General features: G+C 37.2%; 1 protein-coding gene across 1 annotated transcript; it reads right to left on the bottom strand.

The window, feature by feature from the left end:
- LOC139145649 (serine/threonine-protein phosphatase 4 catalytic subunit) lies at positions 1–24,004 on the bottom strand. The gene is made up of 10 exons (XM_070716931.1): positions 23,948–24,004; positions 22,107–22,204; positions 16,093–16,164; positions 14,018–14,120; positions 13,313–13,414; positions 9,045–9,218; positions 8,045–8,171; positions 5,284–5,473; positions 4,074–4,152; positions 1–602 (listed from the first exon to the last, which is right to left on the bottom strand). Exons 2-10 carry the CDS (start codon positions 22,133–22,135, stop codon positions 552–554), a joined length of 927 nt encoding a protein of 308 aa, XP_070573032.1. The 5' UTR covers positions 22,136–22,204; positions 23,948–24,004; the 3' UTR covers positions 1–551.

Raw genomic sequence — 24,004 nt, 5'->3', positions numbered from 1 at the left:
GTTGTGGACACACTTTGAATGTTCGTTTTTGAAGAGGTCTTGGACTCCAGAGATGGCATCGGTTCGACAAAAAGAGTGCTTCCGAAGTAGATGAATAGGAACTGGATACAAGTTCTGAAGGCTTTGGCAGGTACGGCGATGAGACTATGCAGACCAATTTTTGAGAACCCTTACTGCTATTCTGGCAGGATTTTTACAACCTTTACAAATTTACTGCGCAAAAATTCCCTTTTTTGAACTGAGAAATTCACAAAAGGCAGACTTTTTAATCTTGGCACAGACTACATTTTCCTCCGGATTTTTAACCTAAAGCAGAAAGGTCATATAAAATAATTTCCAAGCAAAAAATACTGCCATTCCACTGCAGGTTACTTTGCAGGGGATTTTTTCTTCATTAAAAAATTCAAATATCTTACAATCCCAGTTTTCAAAATGACAAACTGTCTCATTTTTTATAATTTTACATTTTATATTTTTTTTCTTTTATCTATGTACTATTAAGTGTCATTGTGTAATTCCTTCACATGGAGTGTGATCATTTTTTGCCGCTTTCAGAGAAAGTAGTCTGCCTGGGGTTTCTTTGCCGGGATACCTCTTGTTTCCTGGAAACAAAAAAAGAAATTTGGAGTTATCAATGTTTGATACAAACATCATTGCAAAACAGCATTTGGTAGAAACCCTGCCATCACCAAGAATCCTCTGTGGTGTCTTGTTGTTGATATCCTTGTGAAATCTGGCACGCAGACTAATTATAGCTTCTGTATTTCTTTACGTTTGGCATCCACCCCACATTATTATAAATTATCAATGTTCAGAACCTTAGGCACTGGCAGCAATGTGGTAGCTCTTTTCTGAACAGTTGCCGGTGGATATAATTTCAGTAGTGTTTAGAACCAATTCATTGAACCAAAATATTACATTAACAGGGTTTTACATCACTTTTTACTTTTGAGAGTCCCTGGGACCCCTGGTGTTAGAAAATGGGAGTCCTACATCAAAATATGGGGGTCCCAATTTATTTCACAAGAATATTTTATTGTTTATCCATGCCATGGTCTTCACTGTGTTCAATTAGTATTAAAACACGGCAAATGGTTGCACATTTCTTAAAATAACCCTTACATGAAAATTCTAGTTCATACTGAGGGCCCTCATTGATCAATTCAAAGAACACTATCCATGATTGAAATTATCTCATAACTTTAATGACAAGTTCACAACGTTATGAAATTTGAACAAGTATTCGGCAAATTTGGCAAATTGACAAGAAGGTAAGTAATTCCATACTCTGAAATGGCATACACCTAGCAAGTCCAGTAGGTTTGAGTTCACACTCTGCCAGCAGCTCCTTCGGCTAATAACCTAGCAGTGTTCATGAAGTCAAAATCATCTATGATGGGGCCAACCAGTTTGATGAACATTAGTCTATTAAGCCTTTGAGGATTGAGTCTATTTCGTGCCCTCTGTTTGATGGCATTTTGTACTGAAAAGCCCCTTTCACATGGGGCAGAGGACACTGGTATGACAAGAGCAATTTTAGCTAGGATGGCAAAATCAGGATACTCCTCTGTAAAATCAGTTAGCAACAGCTTGATATACATATCAAAATTCAGTGCGTCCCTATGAGATCTTGTGAAGTGTTTGTAAAACAGAAAGTGTGCCCTAGCTCTATTAGCATCAATACCTGGTGTATTGTTATAATGAATCAACAGTTGATCAAGCTGGTTGACCCCATAGTCAGGTAGGTTGGCCACATTTTCAGGATATCTGTGAGGGTTGAGAATCGCATCAAAACATTCCAGAATATTCATCTCATCATCTGGAAATCTGCTATCTAAATTATGCAGCAGTTTGTTGATATAATTTGCTCGTACACTACAGAACCTCTGTCTGAGTGGCTGATTGTCGGTGATTTGAATGTTTTTGTATGTGTTTTTCTGACCATTGCCAGGAACATCACCCAAATCATTAAAGACTTCTCTGACTGTGTGTGAATCATTAGTCATTGTATTCAATGTGTCCCTAGTAGACTGAACACTTTTTTGATATGGGATAGGTTGACAGAATCTTTCTGAAATGTAAGGCTCAAAATTCCAATCACAGTAAGGACATCAATCAATAAGGCAGTGAATAGCAGAAACAATGAATTGGAGACAAATTTCAACAGGCCATCAGCCTTTCCCCCTTTTTTGTCACTTGCAAGTGCCAAGGCAATTGGCTCAAAACTGATGAAAATCATCTTGACAGCTGATTCAACCGACAACCAACGAACAGATGTAGGCTCAGTAATTTGTTTTGCCTTCCCATTCAACAGAGTTTGAATTTCTCTAAGTTTGTCATATCTCACACTAGAGTCATTGAAGTATTTATACAATGAATGGATTATATTATGATATTCTTTGCAATATTCAATATCTCTGCCTGCTTGAGAAGCAGCAAGATTCAATCGATGTGCAACACAATGCACTTGAACAAGGTTGGGATTTCTGGCTTTTAATTTTGCACCCAACCCGTTCAAACGACCGGTCATTACAGCTACCCCCTCTGTTCCTAGTCCATACATTTTTTCTACCACCGCGTCACAGATTTCTTTCCTATCAAAAATTCAATCAAGGCGGTTTCGACCCCTGCAGCAGTGGCATCTGTAATTTGCTGGTTACCGAGGAAAAGAAACATTCGCCTCGCCATTCTGAATATATCGAACATATATAGCAAGTTTCTTATGAACGGTAATGTCACAAGTCTCATCCAACATTATACCGATGAAGTCACTTGCATGTATACTATCAATCAGGGACTTCTCGATCACACGTTGAATACACTCTTCAAACTCCATAACTATCTGAGGACGTTTGTAATATTCAATGTCTAAGCCGTTCAGATTCTGTAGTGTAGATGCATGTCAGTGAATACATCGCACGGAAGGTCACGTTTAGCGATCAGGTAAACAGTACGTAATTGTGCTGCGTACGCCTCGAGTTCGTTACTCTTACCCTGCAACTGCCGGTCCTCTGCAGATTTGCAAGCAGTAGTAAATTGCGACCTGAAGCTTAGGATTTTAACACTTGTGAGATGACTTTTCGAGTCCTGATGACGAGTGAGAGTTGAATGTTGAAATTAGAACAACCTTCCGTGAACGGGCATGTGACATTCGCTTTCAAACATACATCGCATTCCATGACGTTTCGCTCTTCAGAATATCGAAGCCATTTAAACCTATCGAGCCAACTTCTGTTGAATGTTCGTAATTTTGCTGACTTGGCCGGGGGACCTGATGTATCAGTATCGCATGGCGTAGCTGCTGTTTCGGCCTCGACCAAACCTGCATCGTGCTGGTTGCTGCGGCCGCCGAAAAACTTTCGCAGATCGGCCTGTTTTGGGTGTTTGACACGACCCGCCATGATGCATAAACATGTGTTAATTGACGCAAACAAGAAATCGACCAATTAAGAATCAGTTTACATTTTGAAAGTCACTTTTTACGGTAATAAAATTTGTTTCCGCGAGTACCATTGGTCATCAAACAGTGGAGGCCAATGCACTACGGAGCATTCCATTAAAGTATGGGGTCGGTAAGGTTTACTGGGATGTGTTTTACGTGTTCAGCAGCTTCGCGAGATATACACCATGTACACTAGCAACAGATATTTCTGCGTCCGAAGGGACGCGTAGTTTAGATTTTGAGGGGTCCTGCGTCCGGTTTTATGCGTAAAGGACGCAGAAATGCGCGTCATGTAAAACCCTGCATTAAAATGTTCTTCAAAAGATTTTTTCAATAAACTTTTTCAGGTATGAATGTGAAACTCTTGGACAAGACAGACAGTATAAACTCACCGACACATTCATGCAACTTTACATGCATTGTCCTTGAAATATCATGATTACTACAAAACTCATGTTTTATTCAACATCAAATGCATACCATTGAAGGCAACCAAAACAAGGCTTTTTGTTCCAGCATTGGGATTTGGATATATTCTGATTGTGTGGGGGCGCTGTTGTAAAACCAATTGTACAAGGTTCTTCACTTTGTGCTTGTTTCAGTGTGTTGCAAGCTAAATGAATTAACTTACCTGGGGGGCAGCTTCAAAAATTGTGAAATCCCTTTGAAGGTGTTCATCTAATTCAAGTATTGCTGCTACATTTCCACATCTGTAAAATCACCAAACACAGAGATATTAGTCAAAGGTGGTCTCATACCATCACTACAGATATCAATGACCGACATTACCATCAGTGTTCAGTCAGAGTAAGTGTGCCTCATGTCATGTTTTTATCAGGAACTAGTTCAACTCTGAACAGAAACACAAAAACTTTAAGCCAGGCAAGTACATACAGTGATTCAATGATAAATTGCAAACTAAACAAACAATTTGCCCTTCTGTGAGTGGTGACTGGGTATGTTATAGATTAATGTGCATAAACAGTCATCAAGTCAGTTTTACTGACCTTATATGACCTTACATCTTGGTGTTTTATTTTTTGGTGGCATGTTGCATTAGGAGTTCAACATTTCTTTGTGAGAAATATGCATAAGTTTTGAAAACTGCTAGAACATAAATTACACTTGCAATTCAGGCGCCTGTGTCTGTGGATATGGTTGGCTGTTACAGAGTATTCAGTGGAGTTGTGTGAAGTGGGTAAGTACAAACATTTATACCAGAATGTGAAGTCATGAAGGTATCATGAAATAGACTACTATGATGACAACTGTGAATAATCACAGCATTTACTGAGGTCAGTGTATTCAGATCGAGTATGTAAATCCATATATGGCAGAGAAGTTTTATGGTATCATTACACTTTCACATACTTACCAACTATTGAAATTATATGAAGTTAGTATTTCTATCAACAAATGGGACTTAGATGAGTGGAAAAGATACATGGAACACAGTGTACCTTGAACAGAGAAACAGCTTTACCTAGTCATGAGTTATGACACCTTCAACAACCTTGTTGTTCTGTAAGTTGGGTTGTGTACTATTTTCTAGACTTTTGTTTTTTCGTATTTAAAACTTTTCAAGAGTTGACTAGTATGAGGGTCTGTGACTGAGTGGATTGGGGGAGGGGGTCATATGTGACTGGCTTTAAGTGTAAGAAATTCTCACAAAAATACAGTGATGCGGAATGAGCACTTCATGAGCTGGATGGCTGGACCTAAATGAACTATATGGCCTAGGTAGATGACGGCATCTGAAAGATGGAAGCATGTGGACTAATAAGAGTTAAATCGAAGAACACATTTGCCAATGAGGTACACACAGTATTGCCAGCCCTTACCTATAACAATAATTTGGAGCCGACCACACGGTAAGGACAGTCTCATTGAAATGCCATTTGTAACCTTCCATAACCAGCTGATGAGCTCGACAGATCATGTCAATATCATTGGCGGCGTTGAACTGAGCTACAACATCACTGCCAAACAGATAACCAGCTCCTCTTGGACTGACTCCCCATCCTTGTGTATCTGTCAGCGAAAGAAAAATTATTTTCAGAAACATTGTTGCAGTACTGAAATGAGATAACAGTAAATTGTGCACCCATGGGAATCAAGTATATCACTGAGAAAGAGTCAAGTGGTAGAGCTGTATCTTTGACTGTCAAAATGTTATAATAAAACAGGAAAACAAACTACTTAAGGTGGTTGGAAAGGCTAGAGCGTCAGTTATAAATTTAAACAAAACTATTAAAATATAAAAATAGTCAACATTCTCTGTGGAATAAAAAAAACTAGACATTTGGGCACAAAGGCATTGCAGAGTTATAGCCTGTTGAAACTTCTGAAAAACTGACCAAATAAGAAGAAGTTGGGGAGTCCTTAGTGTATTAACTATGGTAGAGGTCCCCTAGCTTTTAATAAAATGCTTGAAAAGGGAAAGTCATTATTTGCTGTTTTTCAGGAAAGTTTGACAAGGCGGTGCTGGCATTCAGAGTGAGTGACTGCTATTGTAAATGCATTTTTAGATTCTTTGAGTGTCAAAGAGGTGTCAAAAGTGAGATTAACAAAAAAAAAATGCTCTATGACTTCAAAAGAGGGGTGCAAATATGGCTTGTTTTCAACATTTTTGACAGAATAACAGTTTCCTACATACTTGTATACCAATTTAATCCAACTTTGAAATAAGATGTGGACATGGAATTTTTTACAGCCTATTAACAAGGTTACAGATAAGATTTGTACGGCACAATTTTCCTGTATTTGAAGTACTTTTTGAAAAATCACAATTTGAAATTTGAAAGAATTTTAATAATTTTTGATATATAAACCCGTGTAAAATCATAAAAACAAATTTTATTTACAATTCCTGCCGTACAAATCTTGCAATAAATAGTGTCAACATATTTATAACTAATTTGTAATATTAATACTATCCCAGTGTTCTCCCCAGGATTATTGTAGAAGAGGGCGAAGACGTGGTGCAAAGCACCACAAGCGACCGCGTCAGCGGTCGCGGGGGGAGGTCAGGAGGGGGGTGTCCCCCCTCCTGCCGTTGGAGCTTTTGAAAAACAGCGATTAAAATGGTGTTATTTGGTGGCACTTGGGAGCATTTTTTTCAGATTTTTTTCGTATAAAAAACTCAAAGGAAAGGAGATCTGAGACAGTGTACCATAACTTTTATTACAGTTCACTGATTTCAATTATGAAGATTTCATTTTTTGAAAACGAAAACGTAGCGAGAGACATACATTTATTCATCGATGTCAAAATTATCACCATAACACTCAGGCTTGGGGAGTATTTTTTCAGATTTTTTTCGTACAAAAAACTCAAAGGAAAAGAGATCTGAAACAGTGTTCCATAACTTTTATTACAAACGAAAACATAGCGAGTCTTAGAGACATACATTTATTCATCGATGGCAAAATTATCACCATTACACTCACGTGTTCTCATCCTGATACAAGTCCGACCGAGCCTAAAATTAGGTTGTTTTGCTTTTGGAAGGAATACACAAACGAAATTCTAACCTCCTATAAAAACTTCAGTGTACTCTGCTGTCCTTGGTTACCCTCCAGCTCCTTGACATGTTTACTCAGCTAAGTCGGTTACCTAATGCACGGTCCCTATGGAGGGACAGTGGCTAACGTAACGTTACGGACTGAGCTATGCAAATATGGCTGCCTTCGATGAGTTGCACATGGGCTTATGATCTCGGATGACATCACAAACTCGCGAGATTTGCAAGATCGATGAGAATTGCGTTTGCAGTCTGCAGGATCGACGCTCACGCTCGCATTTTGCTTGTAAATCACTGTCAACTTTTTTTCCGTACATTTTATTGTTTTATTTTTCAAAAAAATATTTTTTTTTTCATTTCTGGCAAGGGGGCGCTCGGAATTTACAAGAGGGCGCCACGCCCCTGTTACCTTATTCAGGGAGAACACTGCTATCCAATTATTATTAAATTCAAATATGTAAAAAAAAATATGAAAAATTAAATTTTAATATTTACTGGTGTCATATTTCAAAATCATAGCTGCAAATATACAGTTTTTATATTCTTTGGAGAGATATTAACTAAGGGAGTTATCCTGAAAATTTGAACTAAATATCTTGATTCTAACACTTGAAACTTGACATTAACTCTGAGAAAAGAATTGGCGCAAAAATAGCCTTTCCAACCACCTTAACACACTACAGAAGGGCCTGTAACTATATCACTGGTATATTTGAACTTAGCTTAGTGTACAGGAGCCATAATTCTCAACTCCTTCATTTTGACACAAGTATAGAAAATACTTTTTTGCTTTCTTTTGGGAGATAATATATATACATGGCAGTACTACTGAAGTAGCGAATGATTTTTTAACAATGTTAGGTTTGCTGCAAACACTGCTCTGTGATTTCCTTTACGTATCTGAAGTTTCACTGAGGGAAGCTTCAACTACGGATGTCTCTTAGTCTGTCGTAAACTAAGAAATTATACTACTATGTACACATTCTTGTAAAAGGAACGTGAACTTGATTCATGGGCAGGAGAGTTCGTTATTCTGAGGCAGTGTAAAAAGTGATGAGCACAGTGACAAATTTCATTACCTTCTGGATCTGACCAAAGGAGATCACACATAGGCCCATCATGAGGTACTTCTTGCTTGCGGTCAATAGTTCTAATCTGGTCTAGTGTGTTGATAGAGGGCGAGAGACCTCCATGCACACAAAATATCTGTAGAGTAAAACATACAACACACATTTTTAATAACACAAAAATTATGCATGTATTCAAGGTTGATACAAGCTATTGGGTCACTGTTGACTGAAACTCAATAAAAGACAAAAATGACAAAGATTAATTGCAACATTCTAAGCCTCATACTAACACTCATGTGATTCACAATGACCTATAGTGTACAAGCAAAGGTTTGCGAACTTGAGTAATGGTATAGAGCCTTTGCAGTACTCTCCCTAACAATGAAAAGGGAAGTTCTTACTTCCCTTTAATTTTTGAGACATAAAATTGTTGATATGCAGATTATTGTAAGGCCATGGCTACACTATCAGGGAGAACACTACCTTGTGACACATTTTGAAGTCACCAACTATGACATCTCTATTACATCTCTGGTAATCCCAGTAAAATTATATCAGCACTGAGGTCCTGTTCAAAAAGACCACTCTTGTCACAAGCGGATTATGAAATCTCTCAAAGTATCTCAAAGTCTCTCAAGGTATTGCGCATTTGACTTATCAATAGGTCAAACCTGGAATTCAAATGGACCACAGTATAAACCAACCCACATGTGTAAATGCACATAGAAATATGTCTATTTCCTAAATATGCACTTGTACACAAGGGTGTGTTTCTACCGCCATAATGTGATCCTTTGGGCATATTGAGTCTGTGGAACACATTGCCTCCTTTTTAATCCAGAGTAGAACCATTCTGAATCACCTCCTGATCGGAAGACGCTAACCTTTTCATCTATGATTGCAGTAAGAATGAGGTACCCTTCCCCCCACACAGATGAAATTCACTTTTCAATCAAAAACTGCAGTAAGACCTAAGTAGCTCCTCTTCCATTTACAAGCAGATGCTTACCTTTCCATCTATGATTGCAGAAAGACTGAGGTAGTCAAAAATCTCTGTGCAGTAACGCCACACAGTCACCGAACCATATTTTCTAAGACACTCGTCGTAAAATCCATACACTTGAGTAATTTGTCTACTTTCGTGGTTGCCACGTATAAGTGTGATACGATCTGGATATCTGACCTGTGGAATGAAGCAATACTGTGAACTTCATGAAGGAACCCAAAGTCGTCTGTGTCGTAAGTAGGAAGATAAATTAGGCCACAGACTTGCAAAGATATGTGGATGACTAAACGAGTGAAAATAAACCTGACAGTGCTGAAAATAAATCTTCTACAAATTCTGTTTGTAATTTGTCAAAAGAAAATGTCAAAACACTTCAACTGCAGACGAGGTACATTACTGTGTCGATGAATATTTAGTAAGCTATTTTTTGGCAGTTTCATCTTTAAGATACCTTTTGCAAATATATATCACAAATTTTACCGGGTAATTGGCCTCTTTACATGCTCTGACACACTAAAAATGTACAGTTGATACCATTGGGATCAGAGAATATTCAAACTGCAAAACTCTGGCATTGACAGAAATCTTGATTAAGGGAATGGCGACAAATTTCAATTAAAATATGCGCTGAATCTTTGCAAAAATCTGGTGTTTGATATCAATAATTCATCTCATTATTGAATTAAAATTGTTACACAAATTCAGATGTTCATTATACTTCAAAACATCACTGATGTTATTGAAAGAAATTCATTAGCTCTAAAAAATAAAGTTCAGATTAAGTCATCAGTTTTGTACAGCAACATACCTCAACATGGCCTTACACAACCGACAATACGAGAAGGTCATAAACTACTGTAGTTTATGACCACAACACAGGCATACAAACTGCAAACAGATGTTCAGACCACACCACAGCACGCTTGCCCTACGGCAAGGTCATCATAACATTTTATGATGAAAACATCCCCTCCAAAAATATCAAACTAACAAGTGGGAAAAAATTCCTTCTACTAATTGGCAAACATTGGTTGTGTTTTAACAACAAGGATATTGACCAACACATTTCTCTCTTATAATTAATGATTAGGAGAATGAATTGCCATAAAAGAAGCATCACCACATTTTGACTGTGTAATCTTGTTTAAGGTTTCCTATACATTTACAGAGGTTTTGTATCATATGTCAAATTTTTAAAATATAGCATATCAGTAAATTTCATATTCTCATTATCTGTCCTTCTAACTTGAAATAATATTTACATTTTGTGATGTTAAGGTAGAATGTGCCTCCGGGACAGATATTCAGACTCTCAAACTTTTACTATTCTTTTCTGATCTGCCACTTACAGGGGCTCATTTTAAAGCTTTTGAGTGAGAAAAATTTTCACCATGTTACTATTCTGAAATTCAAAGAGTTACAGTGTAACACATGGATGGTGGCCATTTTGAATTTAAAATATCAGTAACTGTTTGGTGATTTGCTTCTCTAGAACCAAAACTTTTCATGGTGACCCCTGATTTTTAACTTTGATTTAGTAGGAACGGCTGAAGGTTTTATTGAGGAAAGTTTTAGCAAGTCTTTCACTTTTGAGGCACTTACTATCTTTAATAATAATGAACACATTTCTACAGAAAGTCCTTGTAACCTGAGCTGGTCCATTAGAGTTAGCCTTTCCTGGCTCATGAATTACATGTATTCTACTCCTTTAAATTTCGCCCATTTCTTTATTTTTGTGTGACACATATGATGGTGCATCTGTTTTAGATAAGCCATTAGAACAGAAAAGTAGAAGCAATGGCTTAGGGCAAGACACAGCATTTCATCTAACCTTAATGAGCTGATAACTGGCCCAGCAAGGGGAACTTCTCAGCTTACAACAAAATCTCTAACTACTGAGGACGACAACCTTTTCACCCTACTTGTGAATTCGAAAGTCCATGTCCACTGCTAAAAATGTAGGACTGCACCAAAAGCCTTATGAGGATAGGGTAAGGAGACTGTTTCCAGAAACATAGACAGAGGAATGTTACAATGTTGTTATCTTGAACATTTGTGACCACACAAACTATTCACTTCAGGAAGGCAAGAAACGTTTCCTCTCTGGAAGTGATCTGTTCCTGGTATATGAGGCACAACTCCCTGAGAAACCTTTCTCTATCAACTCTACTCCTCATGAAATGCCTGCTGACATTAAGCAAGATGTTTTCATGCACTCTAATGGGATAATTTGAAAGTATGCCAGCTCATAAAATTCACACTTTGGGTTGTAAATTTTTTTCTGATATCATTGGACATGTACACCGGATGTATGTCGGAGTCCAAAATCACACCATGCACATATGCCTGGCAGAAACAATTATTAAAGAATTATGTTTGGAATTCTGGGGACATATAATGAGATGAGATTTCTTAAAATTAATCTAAGGATCAAAGTTAGCCATTTCATATGCAAACTCAGGCACACATAATGACTGTCACTGCTCATAAACAAACACATCATGAATTTTGATGGAACCATTTCTTTTGTTTAAGATGTCTTATCAGATGTAAATTGTCAAATGTAAAAATTAATTTCTGAAAGGAAATATCAAAGGGCAACTTCCAACATTCAGATGTATGCATTGAGTCAATCAAGTGCAATATTTAACCTGCTTTTCTCTCTATGGCTACATACATTTCATAACTTCAGGATTTATTTTAGTTGAAAGCTTACTTACTTATCAGACTGTTTTCAAAGAGTTACATTTGAGCTGAGGTCTCTGTTCATTGCTGATCATCAGTAACTAAAAACATGGATAATTTTTTGAAATATCAAAATCAGTTACTGTTAGCTGCTATTTTGAACCAAAATTTTTTACAATTGCGATGATCTCATGAACAGAAAAGTGGCATTCAACCAAATTCAACTCAGTAATAAAGAATTAAAACAATAACTCAAGGACAAAAAAGATAGGACTAGATGGTATGCAAGCTACTACAAAACTTGCAGCAATGTGTGGAATTTTTGAATACAGAATACAGAAACCTTGATAAATTCCTCTAGCTTTCAACCATAGCCTATGCCATAGCATAATTTCCTCTGACTGGGTATCACTCAGAATGCTTCTTTTGTTTATTTCTTGTAATATTACATACGAAGCTACCCTTCTACATCTAATTCTAACCAAATTTATTACAGCAGGCATGGAAATGATCCACAACAAAATACATCTACCAACAGAGACTGTAACCAATGTGAATGACTGTCTAGTTCATCGGGGTTTGAAATTGAACGTCATAATTGTTCACAGTTTCACCAAGTGTCATGAAACCTAAAATAACCTTAATTATTTTACAAATGATCATTTTTCGCAAGCGCATTGGATGAACTGCACTAATTCACTCTGTGAACTTTATGGTACACTGAGGAATAAGAATGCAATGTGGGTCTAGCCTGCTTTACAAACTGCAAGGTATTTTACTCGAAGACGTTTAGCTACACTGCAGCTTGCGTAAGGAGCAATAAAATGAGCAAATAATACACTGGAAATAATTAAATCAGTACAGAAAGTTTCCAGATCTAATACGCAATTTCCTTAATAATTGCATCCATTCATGCAAAATACATTAATGAGTATTGTTTCAGTATTTACTGCAAATCAACCTACCATGAGAATGTTAATTGGCCCAAAATTGTGAGAATGTTAATAGGCCTAAAACTGTGCACTGTGTGAAAATAAGTAGCAAGGATTATCATAAATTAATGAAAGACTTGGCTCTCTAAGTTTGCCTCAAAGAAACACCTTACAATTATGTACGCAATAATGTACCCCCCTCCAAACCAAAATCGACAAAAGTAAACTTTGAACGACATAATGTACAAGGCTGTGCAGAGTACATTATGGAGTTCAAGTTTGTTTGAGTCCATGATGAGCTGGGATTTTGGGGTACATCATTGCTATTATTTTACAGTTTTGGCAATGCTAGTGAATTTGTAGAATGTAGAAAACATCTGGGACCACAATGCTGGATAGTCAGATACATTATCAGTAATAATTCAGGGGCTGCTGATGTCACAAAATTCACTGGTATTGACAAAGCTGTTAGATACAATATCTGGAGCATCAAAAATATTGTGTGCAATGACGAGCAATGTTACAAAACAATATGACAGTAAGGTGACAGAACTCTATTTGGTGGCACTGAAAATATTTCACCTGCCGTCTAAGAAGTTCAAACTCTGCATAACTGGAAAGAGGACAGAAAGTATCTTTGAATGATTGATTTACCTTAAGTGCTAATAGCAATAGGAACGTTTCCACACTGTAAAATCCCCTGTCAACAAAGTCACCCATAAAAAGATAATTTGTGTCTGGAACATCCCCGCCAACCTAAAAAAAGAAAAGGTAGCAGTTAAACTGTTAATAAATGTGTGCTCTGTATGTCATCCAGATGAATTTGAAACCTATCAGTGTGACAATGATTATCTTGACGATCATACGAAGTATTTTGGTGTGATGACATTTCATAGATGGAATATATTAAGTGCTATGTCTGCGTCTTTGGTTTCAGCTCTTTTATTGTCTCTCACCACGGGAGCAACAAAGTCAGAAGACAGTTTCCTGCAGGACATATTTCTGGTATCTGGTTCTGCCTGGAGACAGTAAATAGTAATATCCTCGATGGAAAGTTAAAGTTTTTGTCATTTTTGCGTATATGAAATTCAGGTCAATTGAAACACAGTATGAGTCTGCTATTCATCAGATTTCAATTTTATGCATTCAGCCCAAGATATCAGCCCAACTTATTTTGATCTGCATCACAACACATCTCAAAACCTCTATCTCTATTGCGACAGACTATTTCTGATATTCCCCAGGGGAAACGCGATCAGTGTATCCTTTCAACGGCTAGCACAGTGATGGATTTGCTTCTACGGAATGTGTCAGGACAAATCGCATGGAAAGACCGAGGAAGGATAAATGTGTACTCACCCTGAATAGTTCCTTCAGATCATAAAATTGACCATGAATATCTCCACAGACTGTGACAGGTGTGTCTACTCTTTGTACATTGCTCTCTTCAACCAGAATTTCCCTGTCAGAATGTGACGAAATAAAGTGCTGGTTTGTCATTCAAGCCCCAATAGCTGCAAATGTGTAATTTTATAAACTGATCTCAAAATATCCTCAGTTTTCCAAGTTTTCTTTGAATAAGACCGATGAAAGACTGAAAAAGTTTATAACACTGGCATGTACATTCAAATGTTTTAACATCATTTTAGATTTTCAGGCATTTAAAAAAAATAATCATGTGACAGAGAAAATAAATATTGTGACAACAAAATGTTGGCTATCATGTGTTGTGCATTCAATTAAATGGCATCATGCTTTTTGTTTTATGATCACGGTGTGTATGCGCAGGGAATACTGCATTTTTGTACTTTACTGTGGGGTGCCTTTTTATGAGAGCGGCACCCGTTATTATTAAATATATTAAAACGCATGGGTATGGTTCAAATCAGCGAGCAGTGATACTTCTATACATGTCCTTAAGTTAATATATTTACACGAACCAACTTTGGTTTGAAAATAAAATCGTGAAAATAGTGTATAAAATTTGCAGATATCGGGTTTTTAACTAATTAAAATCTGCAGTTGTGAGAGAGAAAATTGTCTCTGTCCTATTAAAATTTTGGTCAAAAAACTGTCAAAGCAAAACTTTGGTGAAAAGCATATCAGCTGTACAGACTTCATCTGAATTACAAACTTCCAACATGTTTGTCCAAGCTTTTGCTCTGTTACAATGTGCTTTATTTATGGTAGACTGCAAAATTCAAGATGTCTGGATTTCCACAACATTTTTAACTGAATGTCACAGAGGTTTATATGTGTATAGAGACAGTCAGCATTCTGCCACTTGCTGTCTGACTTCAGTCAAAACAACAGCCTGTGTTCACCCACTAGGGGTCACAGTATCTCATGAGCTTTGGCTTTACGTCATAAAAGAGACAAGCCTGTGATTCACACCCATAGCAACTTTTAATTCCATTCCACAGATGTTTTTCAAGTGGAAAGACACGCTTCCTGACTTCAAAATGTCATCCCGCTCCATCTTCTATGTAAGTCATTCCATGCATTCAGAAAAGGCTTCTACTGTAAGTTACGATCTGCTGATTCAGCTTGATATTTCATGCTACCAAGAATTCAAAACAGTCCACTGATCTGCCAGACCCCTACCAAGAGTTCTGTCGTAATCACTTGAATCTGGTCAGATCCACTGACAGGAGAATGCCTCCTGTTTGTTGTAGGTGTCATCTATAAAGATTTCCTAGTCCTTCACCTTCTTGTCTCAGATTTCGATCTGACCAATTGGCTGTTATCTACTTTATCGCCACAATTATAGCAGACAAACTGTTACTAGATGTGTGATACAAACTTAGTAATTCACTCTGTGGTAAATCATCATTTCACAAACCATGCGTGATTTGAATTCTGACATGTCTACATGTAGGATATGTACTGCACCTCCACTGAACTGTGCTCTTCAAGCCATTAAGATGAAACGCTGAAGACTAAAATGGCACTGATCGCAAATGATGTTATTTTCTTTAATTACTGGGCAAAATAAATATGTGTCCGCATTTTCAGTAAAATGGATGAGAATTAAATCTGCTAGAGTTACAACTGATTCTTAAAGACACTAATTTACGGCTCAGACTACAGGCTGCAACAATAGCCAAGCATGGTGCAATAAAATTTGTCCAAATTTCAAGCAGTAGTTTCTGGTGTCGCACACGTGCAGCTATACTTAGAAACAAACCTGAAATCACAATAAGCGTTATTGAAGAAAGCAAATTTTTTTGGACTCAGAATGGTCCAACTTGGATGCAATCATGTAGACCTGACACACAGAATCTCAAGAATTCTTTGATCAGAAAAAATGTTATGAAGCCTCATGGGTTTTTGATACATACTGACCACCATGCATGATGGCTTGTAATCGTATGGTACTCTATGAAAGAAACACACTTTCTACAAATTTTTTAGTGAGAGTTTTAGTGACATACCTTGCTTTGGCACAGAGAGCTTTGACTTCACTCTCTTTGATAATTTCACATCGTCGAAGTTGTTCAATTTGTCTGTAACAAGGAAAGCAAATAAAGATTAAAAGACCAAAAATAATTACGGAGCTGATCATGATATAACATACACATGTAACACAATAATAGCCATCATCATAAAGAGTAGAATCTACAAGACACCGAAAATGAATTAATAGTCATGACCATTAATTAATTTTCGCCATGGTTTCATTTAATTTGTCCAAAACGTGGGTAAAGTATATGCTTGGTCACCCATTAATTATCTTTCAACATGTTAAACAATATAATCTTGTATCAAACAAAATTCATGAAAAAATGGCCGACTTTGTCCCTTTAATGAGTATATTTTACAAAACCTACTACAATACTGTATTTGGAATGAACATTCCGTAATAAGGGAGGCTAATTTGGTGATTTTTATTAATTTGGGCGTTAAAGGGCATTGTGGGTGACCTACGTATCATGATGGTTAACAGTGTACATGTGGTTGTGCTTACTAAAGGTCTGACACAGAGTTATTTATACAGTCAGTATTTCATGCTCTATTTCTTCGAAGATTAGTCTGGAATGACATTTAAAGAAAACAGGGATGCCCACAAAATTGGATACAGATTATCAAGAATTTGCAAGATACCTGTTGCAATTAAATATTCATTTTCAAATTGCAGAGTGAAGATATTGTTTGAAATACCAAGTGGATCAAAGATAACACACACAGAATGTCTAAGAACACTTTATGATTGGTGAAGCTCACTGCTTGGCATGAAACTTCATATTACTTTTATTGATATACAAAACTACAAGTACATTTGTATTGTCATAGTTTACACCTGTGTGAGGTGCTTGATATATATTTTGAATTTCAATAATTTTTTACTTGCACCATGCTTTAATTGGACAGTAAAATTTCCGAAACAGTCATTGTGGGAATAATTTCTTTGATATTACTTGTTTCAGTTTGAATGTCTATACAAGACGAAATACTCGTGATAAAGATACAGAGTTTAGTGTTTGAATTTAATTTTCTTTGACAGTGTATACCAAAGATGAAACCTCTGCCCTTGGGCGTACTTCAGTATCCTGCACTACATACATGTAACAGTATGGCGCTACAGTATTGCACTACAGTATGGTGTGACTCACTGTTGGCAACAGAGGTACAAATTGTCATATGGCACAATCCTTTTTTTGACAACAGTTACAATTGTCATTTGGTGAGATGAGACAAAACCCTTATATACCTTGAATTTGGAAGAAATCTAATTTTATACAAGGCACTTAATAAGTCTGATCTAATATAATCTAATAATTAGATATCAAATCATGGATTAGAAGGTTAACATGGTGGATGAGGGTCAAGTTTGACATAAAGTCATACAGCTTTCTTAATAATTATTGCCATATTTAAGAAATTTAAGTCACTTTCCCCGATATCAAAAATTCAGCCATTCCCTGACTTAATAATAACAAGTCATCGTTGATGACACAGTCCCCACTTGTTAATGGGTACTTTGATTACAGGTCCTCAGAGAGGATAGAGTCCTCTTCATTATGTCTGTGATAAAAATACTTTTGAATGAATTCGCTTGATACATGTCTGAGTTGTAGTTCAGGACATGAAAAAATCGTAATAAAATGGCCACATGGTGGCCATATTGGATCGTATTACAAAACAAATAAATGTGCATATGTATGACATAGGTTAATGTACTTGTAGCAAATTTGATTAAAATTGGTTGAAATATGCCTGAGTTATGGCTTGTACATGAAAAAATCATAACAAAATGGCCGCACAGCAGCCATATTGGATCATATCACAAAACAAATAATTGTGCATATGTATGACATTGGTCAATCTCCTTGTACCAACTTTGAATAAATTCGCTTGATACATGTCTGAGTTATGGTTCTGGACATGAAAAAATCGTAATAAAAAGGCCACACGGCGGCCATATTGGATCATATCACAAAACAAATCAATGTGCATGTGCATGACATAGGTCAATGTCCTTGTACCAAGTTTGAATAAAATCTGTTGAGTTACGCCTGAGTTATGGCTCTGTACATGAAAAAATCGTAACAAAATGGCCTCACAGCGGCCATATTGGATCGTATCACAAAACAAAGTGATGTGCATAGCTATGACATTGGTCAATGTCCTTGTACCAACTTTGAATAAAATCTGTTGAAACATGCCTAAGTTATGGCTCTGTATATGAAAAAATCGTAACAAAATGGCCGCATGGCGGCAATATTGGATCGTATCACAAAAAAAATTGACGTGCATATCTATGACATTGCTCAATGTCCTTGTACCAACTTTGAATAAAATCAGTTGAAACATGCCTAAGTTATGGCTCTGTACATGAAAAAATCGTAATAAAATGGCCGCCTGGCAGCCATATTGGATCGTATCACAAAACAAATCGACGTGCATCTGTATGACATATGAATTAATCCTTGTACCAAGTTTGAATAAAATCGCTCCAGGCATCTCTGAGATATCTGCGTGAACGGACGGACGGACGCACGCACGCACGCACGCACGCACGCACACACGCACGGACATGACCAAACCTATAAGTCCCCCCGGACGGTGTCCGTGGGGACTAATAAGCTTTGACCACAATGAATATATTTACTTTAATCATACCGATTGTGCCTTCTCAAAGGAAATACTTGAGCGACAGCAATGACCTAGTATTTTTGTATTTTCATACACTCACTTTCAGAAGCTGACATAGTGCATTTGATGGTGATGGAGAACTCACAGCTGGTTATTTTTTGTAAGCTACTAGACGTGTTCTACGTGTCTGAAAGTCATGATTCAATGTCATTTAAGAACATCACCCATGCCAGAAGCATTGATTAATGTACATGATCAACTTCTGGTCGAGTACAGTAGGCCGATATGTCACAAGGTACAGTGATTACAAAGACTGTTCTGTAGGGATTACAGTCTGCTGATGCTGTAATAGGGTGTTGAAAGAGTACTTGAGTTGAATAATTCTCCTTAGCCTTAAGCCCTTATCACGGCTATGACACTCCTGTTCAATGTAAATTATCACGAACAGGGAAGCATATTTATAGGCAATTGTTATTTGAAATCCCTCTCAGGCAGTGTATGATGATTGCTCCTAATGGCAGCAAGTTGTAAAACTATTCATTCTTGACTGGCTTGTGTCCAGCATAATAAACAGGTAATAAATTTTGGGTTGCAGCTGCCAAATGAGAAAGGAAACAGTTAGATAGTCAAATGCTCTTGTAGACGGTTGAATGAGTTTGACAAGGTTGTAATGCTGATGTAGGTTCCTCTAGTATAGGAGAAAAGGCCACATCATATGTTATAGCGATTTTCAAGTTGTCTTTCAGTAGAGAGTAGCTTGATAATTTTATATGTTTCACATTGTGTATGTCATAGGGGTTCACACAAATAGCTACCATGATTTGTTCAGTTTGAAGAAACACACCATGTTCTCCACAGGCTGTTCAACGTTAGAGCTGGCTTATTTTTGGAGGGGATGAGTGTACAGTTACGGGTATTGTGTGCTTGTTTTAAAAACTATCTGAAAGTTACATTCAGAACTATCAAGTTTAACAGCAAACAAAGTAATAGTGTGTGTGTATTTCAAGTGGTATCACAGAAGTGTAAGGTGCTTCACTGGCATTTATATACAAACAACAAACTACCGGATTGTTGGTATTGTTTCATAGTTATTTTGGTGAGTTCTCCTTCATACCCTTTGTGGCAAGACTGAAGACCACTACGCCAATGCTGAGTTGTAGTAGAAGTCAACATTATCTTAGGGTGTTATTGTATTACTTTGTAAAAGGAATCCTTTGACTTGGGCACAGTCTCTCCACACATCTGTTAGATAATGCCTGGTCCCTATTGTATTGTTAGGATGCGCCGTATGGTTTGATAAGATGTCTGTGTTTGTTAATGTAGGGCTTCATTTCGGTTTGAATACTATCTACCCCCACACCAAAATAACACATTTCATGTGATACCTGTCGTAAAAGTTTATTATCGGGCACAATTTAGACTTGGATCACAGCACAGAACAGATTCCATACTTATGAACAAGAAGAATGACAATGACAATCGAACACAGGAAATGTATTTTCAATGAGTATAAAATGATTGCAGCAGGCTTCACATGTTAGAGTAAATATCAGTGGTTCTGGGTAGCAAATGTTCGAAAGGAACACGCGACAAAAATGGGTATGAAATATGGATGCCAAACCATAATGCGCAGACAATTCCTAATCCGATACTTCACACGTTAAAACAATAGACGTTTCCCAATAGGTGTGTGGAGGGACTGTGACTAAGGCAAGCACTGATTAGACCATAGGTGGTGATATCGCTCAGTGTTGTTCAGGCGTGTCCATTACATCACACTTGATGGCATAACAATTGAAATACTCGCCTAAGCCTTAGTTTACTCAAAATTTCATACGCAATTGCACAAATTACAGCATATACAAACAGCCATCACAAGCAAATCATGTATGTTAGAAGGACAAGGACTGGACGAAAATACCACATATGACATGAAACACCCTGCAGGGACAAGCGACGCATACAGCATATCAGCTTGCACTTTGCATATTGACAATTTAATCCTGGCTGAGTATTTTTCTATCCCTGGCTTGACCAAACAGATAACAGTGCTACTGCAATAGCAGCATTGATGAGTTAGACATCCCAAGTGGATTTTATTTCTCAATTATTTGTCATTAGTTGTGCACTAGGGGGACTACTTACAGTATATGCAAACCAGACGCTTATCAATATCAGTTGAGTACAGTAATACCACACAAATAAACTTTGGAAACCCAAACACGCTAAAAAAATATGAGGAAAACTTCAGCAAGCATCTGAATGCCAAACTCTGAAGGAAGGTGAAGCTGTTTGACATTTTTATCCCACAGAGATGGTCTTACTCAAAATATTTCATGAAGAATTATCACCCTAACATTCCTAATCATCACATAAAAGACAACTGAATTTTAAACAGTAGTATGACACAATGTGCAGCTGAAATAAATTTTAAAATGCAATGAATTAGGCTGTGGTACAGCAGACAGGGTAGATTTGAGAAGTATCTCTTCTACTTAGACTTACGATAAGACATTTTTCAAAACTTAATATATATTACGTGACTAAACCCACTCGACCAGTGTGTCTTCATGATTTTATCATATTTGCAGATTTCAGTTCAAATCCTTGGAGTTTTGAGGGCTGTTTACAAAAGAGGTAGAATCTGGGCCACTCTTTCCATCCCACTGTGTCCTGTGCGTGGACCAAGTCACCGTAGGAAGTGGTCTCTACAGGATAACCCAGCTCAGTATGTCTTTTATGACCACAGAAAGATCAAATAACAATCTGAAATTATCCCCTGCTACATGCCAATGTCATAACAAGACAGTTATATATTGAGGAAATTTCATTTCTATCAAACTTTCTATTCTTGGTTCCCCATGGACATGCCATGGATGCTTTACAAAGAACGTAGCAGTGGGATTAACATGGACTGCAAATTGAATTTAACATCACAATTTTGGTGGTTAGCTATTTTTTCTCCTCTGCATAAATTGCCAAGGTATTTGTTGCCGTGGTGCCCTTGACATATCTTCCCAGGATGCCAGTTATTTTTGACAGCTGGGAACAAGGTTACTAAGAATATACAAACAGTGTTGATGTTAATCTCATTTAATAAATCTGTGAAGATGTTACTGAAGAGGTAGTGTTTAAAATCCCTTACAAAATTTACAATTTCAATCTTCCTTTCCCCTCCCCAACTTTATTGCAATATGAGTGAACATTTCCTTTATTGGTATAAACAATGACAGGAAATATTTTCAAAGAGTGACATAATTTTTTTATTGAAACTCTCTTATCTTCCTGTATTTGCTGAAGCTGAATCTCGACATCTAGAAAAATGCAGAGTTATACGATAAATAAGTCTTACCTGTCTAAGTCACTGCTATCACTCATCATGGTTATGTTAAAATATGTTTATCGTTCTCTATGAACTTCTCCTATGCAAGTAGAAAGTAGAAAAGTCCCCTGTTGGTTGAAAAGCAGAAATCAATATAGATTTGCTATAAAATATAAAGTTGTTTTTATAAGCTGTGTGTGTTAGAGTTTGAACAGTATATTTATTTATATTTGAGAACACTTTAAAAGTCTGCTATCTATTCAGAGTAAAACAAATACATATAGGAAACACTGAAGTTTTAAGTGCAGAATGTGAAATATTTATCGAAAATAATACCGATCCAATACTGATTACTTCTAGTGGTACATGTATGGTAGAGAAAACTTATCTTTATAAAGAACACTATGTCTGAAAAACTCTTGGCAGACCTCACTTTTAACCCTTTGAGTGCTGTAATTTTTCCAACCAAAATTTCTGTGTAACATTTTACTAACATTTATGAATTTTTCTGTAATTTTTTGATAATTTTGGACCACATGGACATAACGTTTCAACGGCTGCAAATTTTGACCAAAATTTTGGCAAAAATCTGAAAAAACTTGTCTAGGTCTGAAAAAAGTTGCTGGCTATGTCATATTCTATAAAGGCAACAAAAGTTGACTTTGGCACTCAAGAAGTTAATTTTTCTTTCATTTTTTAATTTCAAACACATGATTCTGATAGAAAACTAGAAATACAATTCCTTGCTTTTCATCTGCTCTGTTTGTAAGTAGTGTCAACAATGATATTAGTTCTGTGTGCTACCTCATTGGGTCAACTATGCTTTCAGCACGTTCAGAATTATTACTCAATTCTTACCAACCTTTCAATAAGTTTTTCAAATCATGGCATATTGACATAGTCCCATTAGGTAACAGCTATCTAATCCCTTTCAGTGTTTCACAACAAAAGTGTGTCCCAACCTTTTGTTTCTCATGGATGTTGGTAGCAAGCTTACAACATCCATGGTTTTCAATGATGTAACCGAGTTGTTATAGAGACTAGACAAGGAGATGTAGAGGTTTAGTCACAAAGAGTTGAAAGACACCATGTTTGGTAAGATTTTGTCTTCCGGAAGTAACCTCAGAAGCCCCTCTTAATTGAAGTCACCGAGCTTGATAACATTAAGAACAAAGTTCCCGTGATTTGAGGCACACGTATGCGTGTCAAATTGAAATTTCTTACAGGATTCGTATCTCAAGTAACTGGTACACGATATATAACTTATGGACTTCAGAAGGTACTTGGTTGGTCGCACGTCTCGGGGAAAATGGAGCGAAGATAGCACGACACTCCTTTTCCCCTGCCGTACGTGATGCCAACCGAAGAAAGATTGCTGAAAGATAGCAAGCTATTTCCATCATCTGACCACAGGAGCTGACAGGGTACGGAGCCAACTTGGACAACAATTTGAACAAACGGCACCAGCCCCTGGCTACGACGCCTTACGGAACGGGAAGTACTTGATGTATTAAATCAACGGCATAGATAACGAAGCAACCTGGCAACTCCAATTTTCGAGTATGACAACATAAGAACAGAAGCCATTGGCTTCGGAAGCCATATCTTGTGGCACCGGCGACAAGACAGTTGTTGACGTTGAATGACTTGACTGCGTTGCGATTGTTGTAATGCTGTGGCACTGAAAGTGGGGTTGTGCTTGTGGCGCCGAATGAATTGACGGAAGGTTGCCGTCTTTCCAGGACAAGATAAACGTAGTTTTTGTCGGATCTTCGATCATACCGATAGAAGAAGATATTCTTTACCGACTGTTTTACATTCTACGCTGAAAGTTCGTAGAAATTGTCACCAAAATCGTAACAAACTCTTACCCGTTCAACGGCGGCGTACTCCCCGTGTGAATGTCTGTGCGTCTAAATCTATGACGT

This window comes from Ptychodera flava, chromosome 12, assembly GCF_041260155.1.
Source record: "Ptychodera flava strain L36383 chromosome 12, AS_Pfla_20210202, whole genome shotgun sequence".
Classification (NCBI taxonomy): Eukaryota; Metazoa; Hemichordata; class Enteropneusta; family Ptychoderidae; genus Ptychodera; species Ptychodera flava.
Note: the sequence above shows the minus strand (reverse complement) of the source record. Positions and strands in the feature narration are given on the sequence as shown.

Coding starts and splice junctions, on each gene's coding strand:
- LOC139145649 (XM_070716931.1), bottom strand. CDS start 22,135: ATGATGAGTGATAGCAGTGACTTAGACAG. Junction 16,165..22,106: donor GATAGCAGTGACTTAGACAG/GTAAGACTTATT, acceptor TCCTTGTTACAG/ACAAATTGAACAACTTCGAC. Junction 14,121..16,092: donor GCTCTCTGTGCCAAAGCAAG/GTATGTCACTAA, acceptor ACATTCTGACAG/GGAAATTCTGGTTGAAGAGA.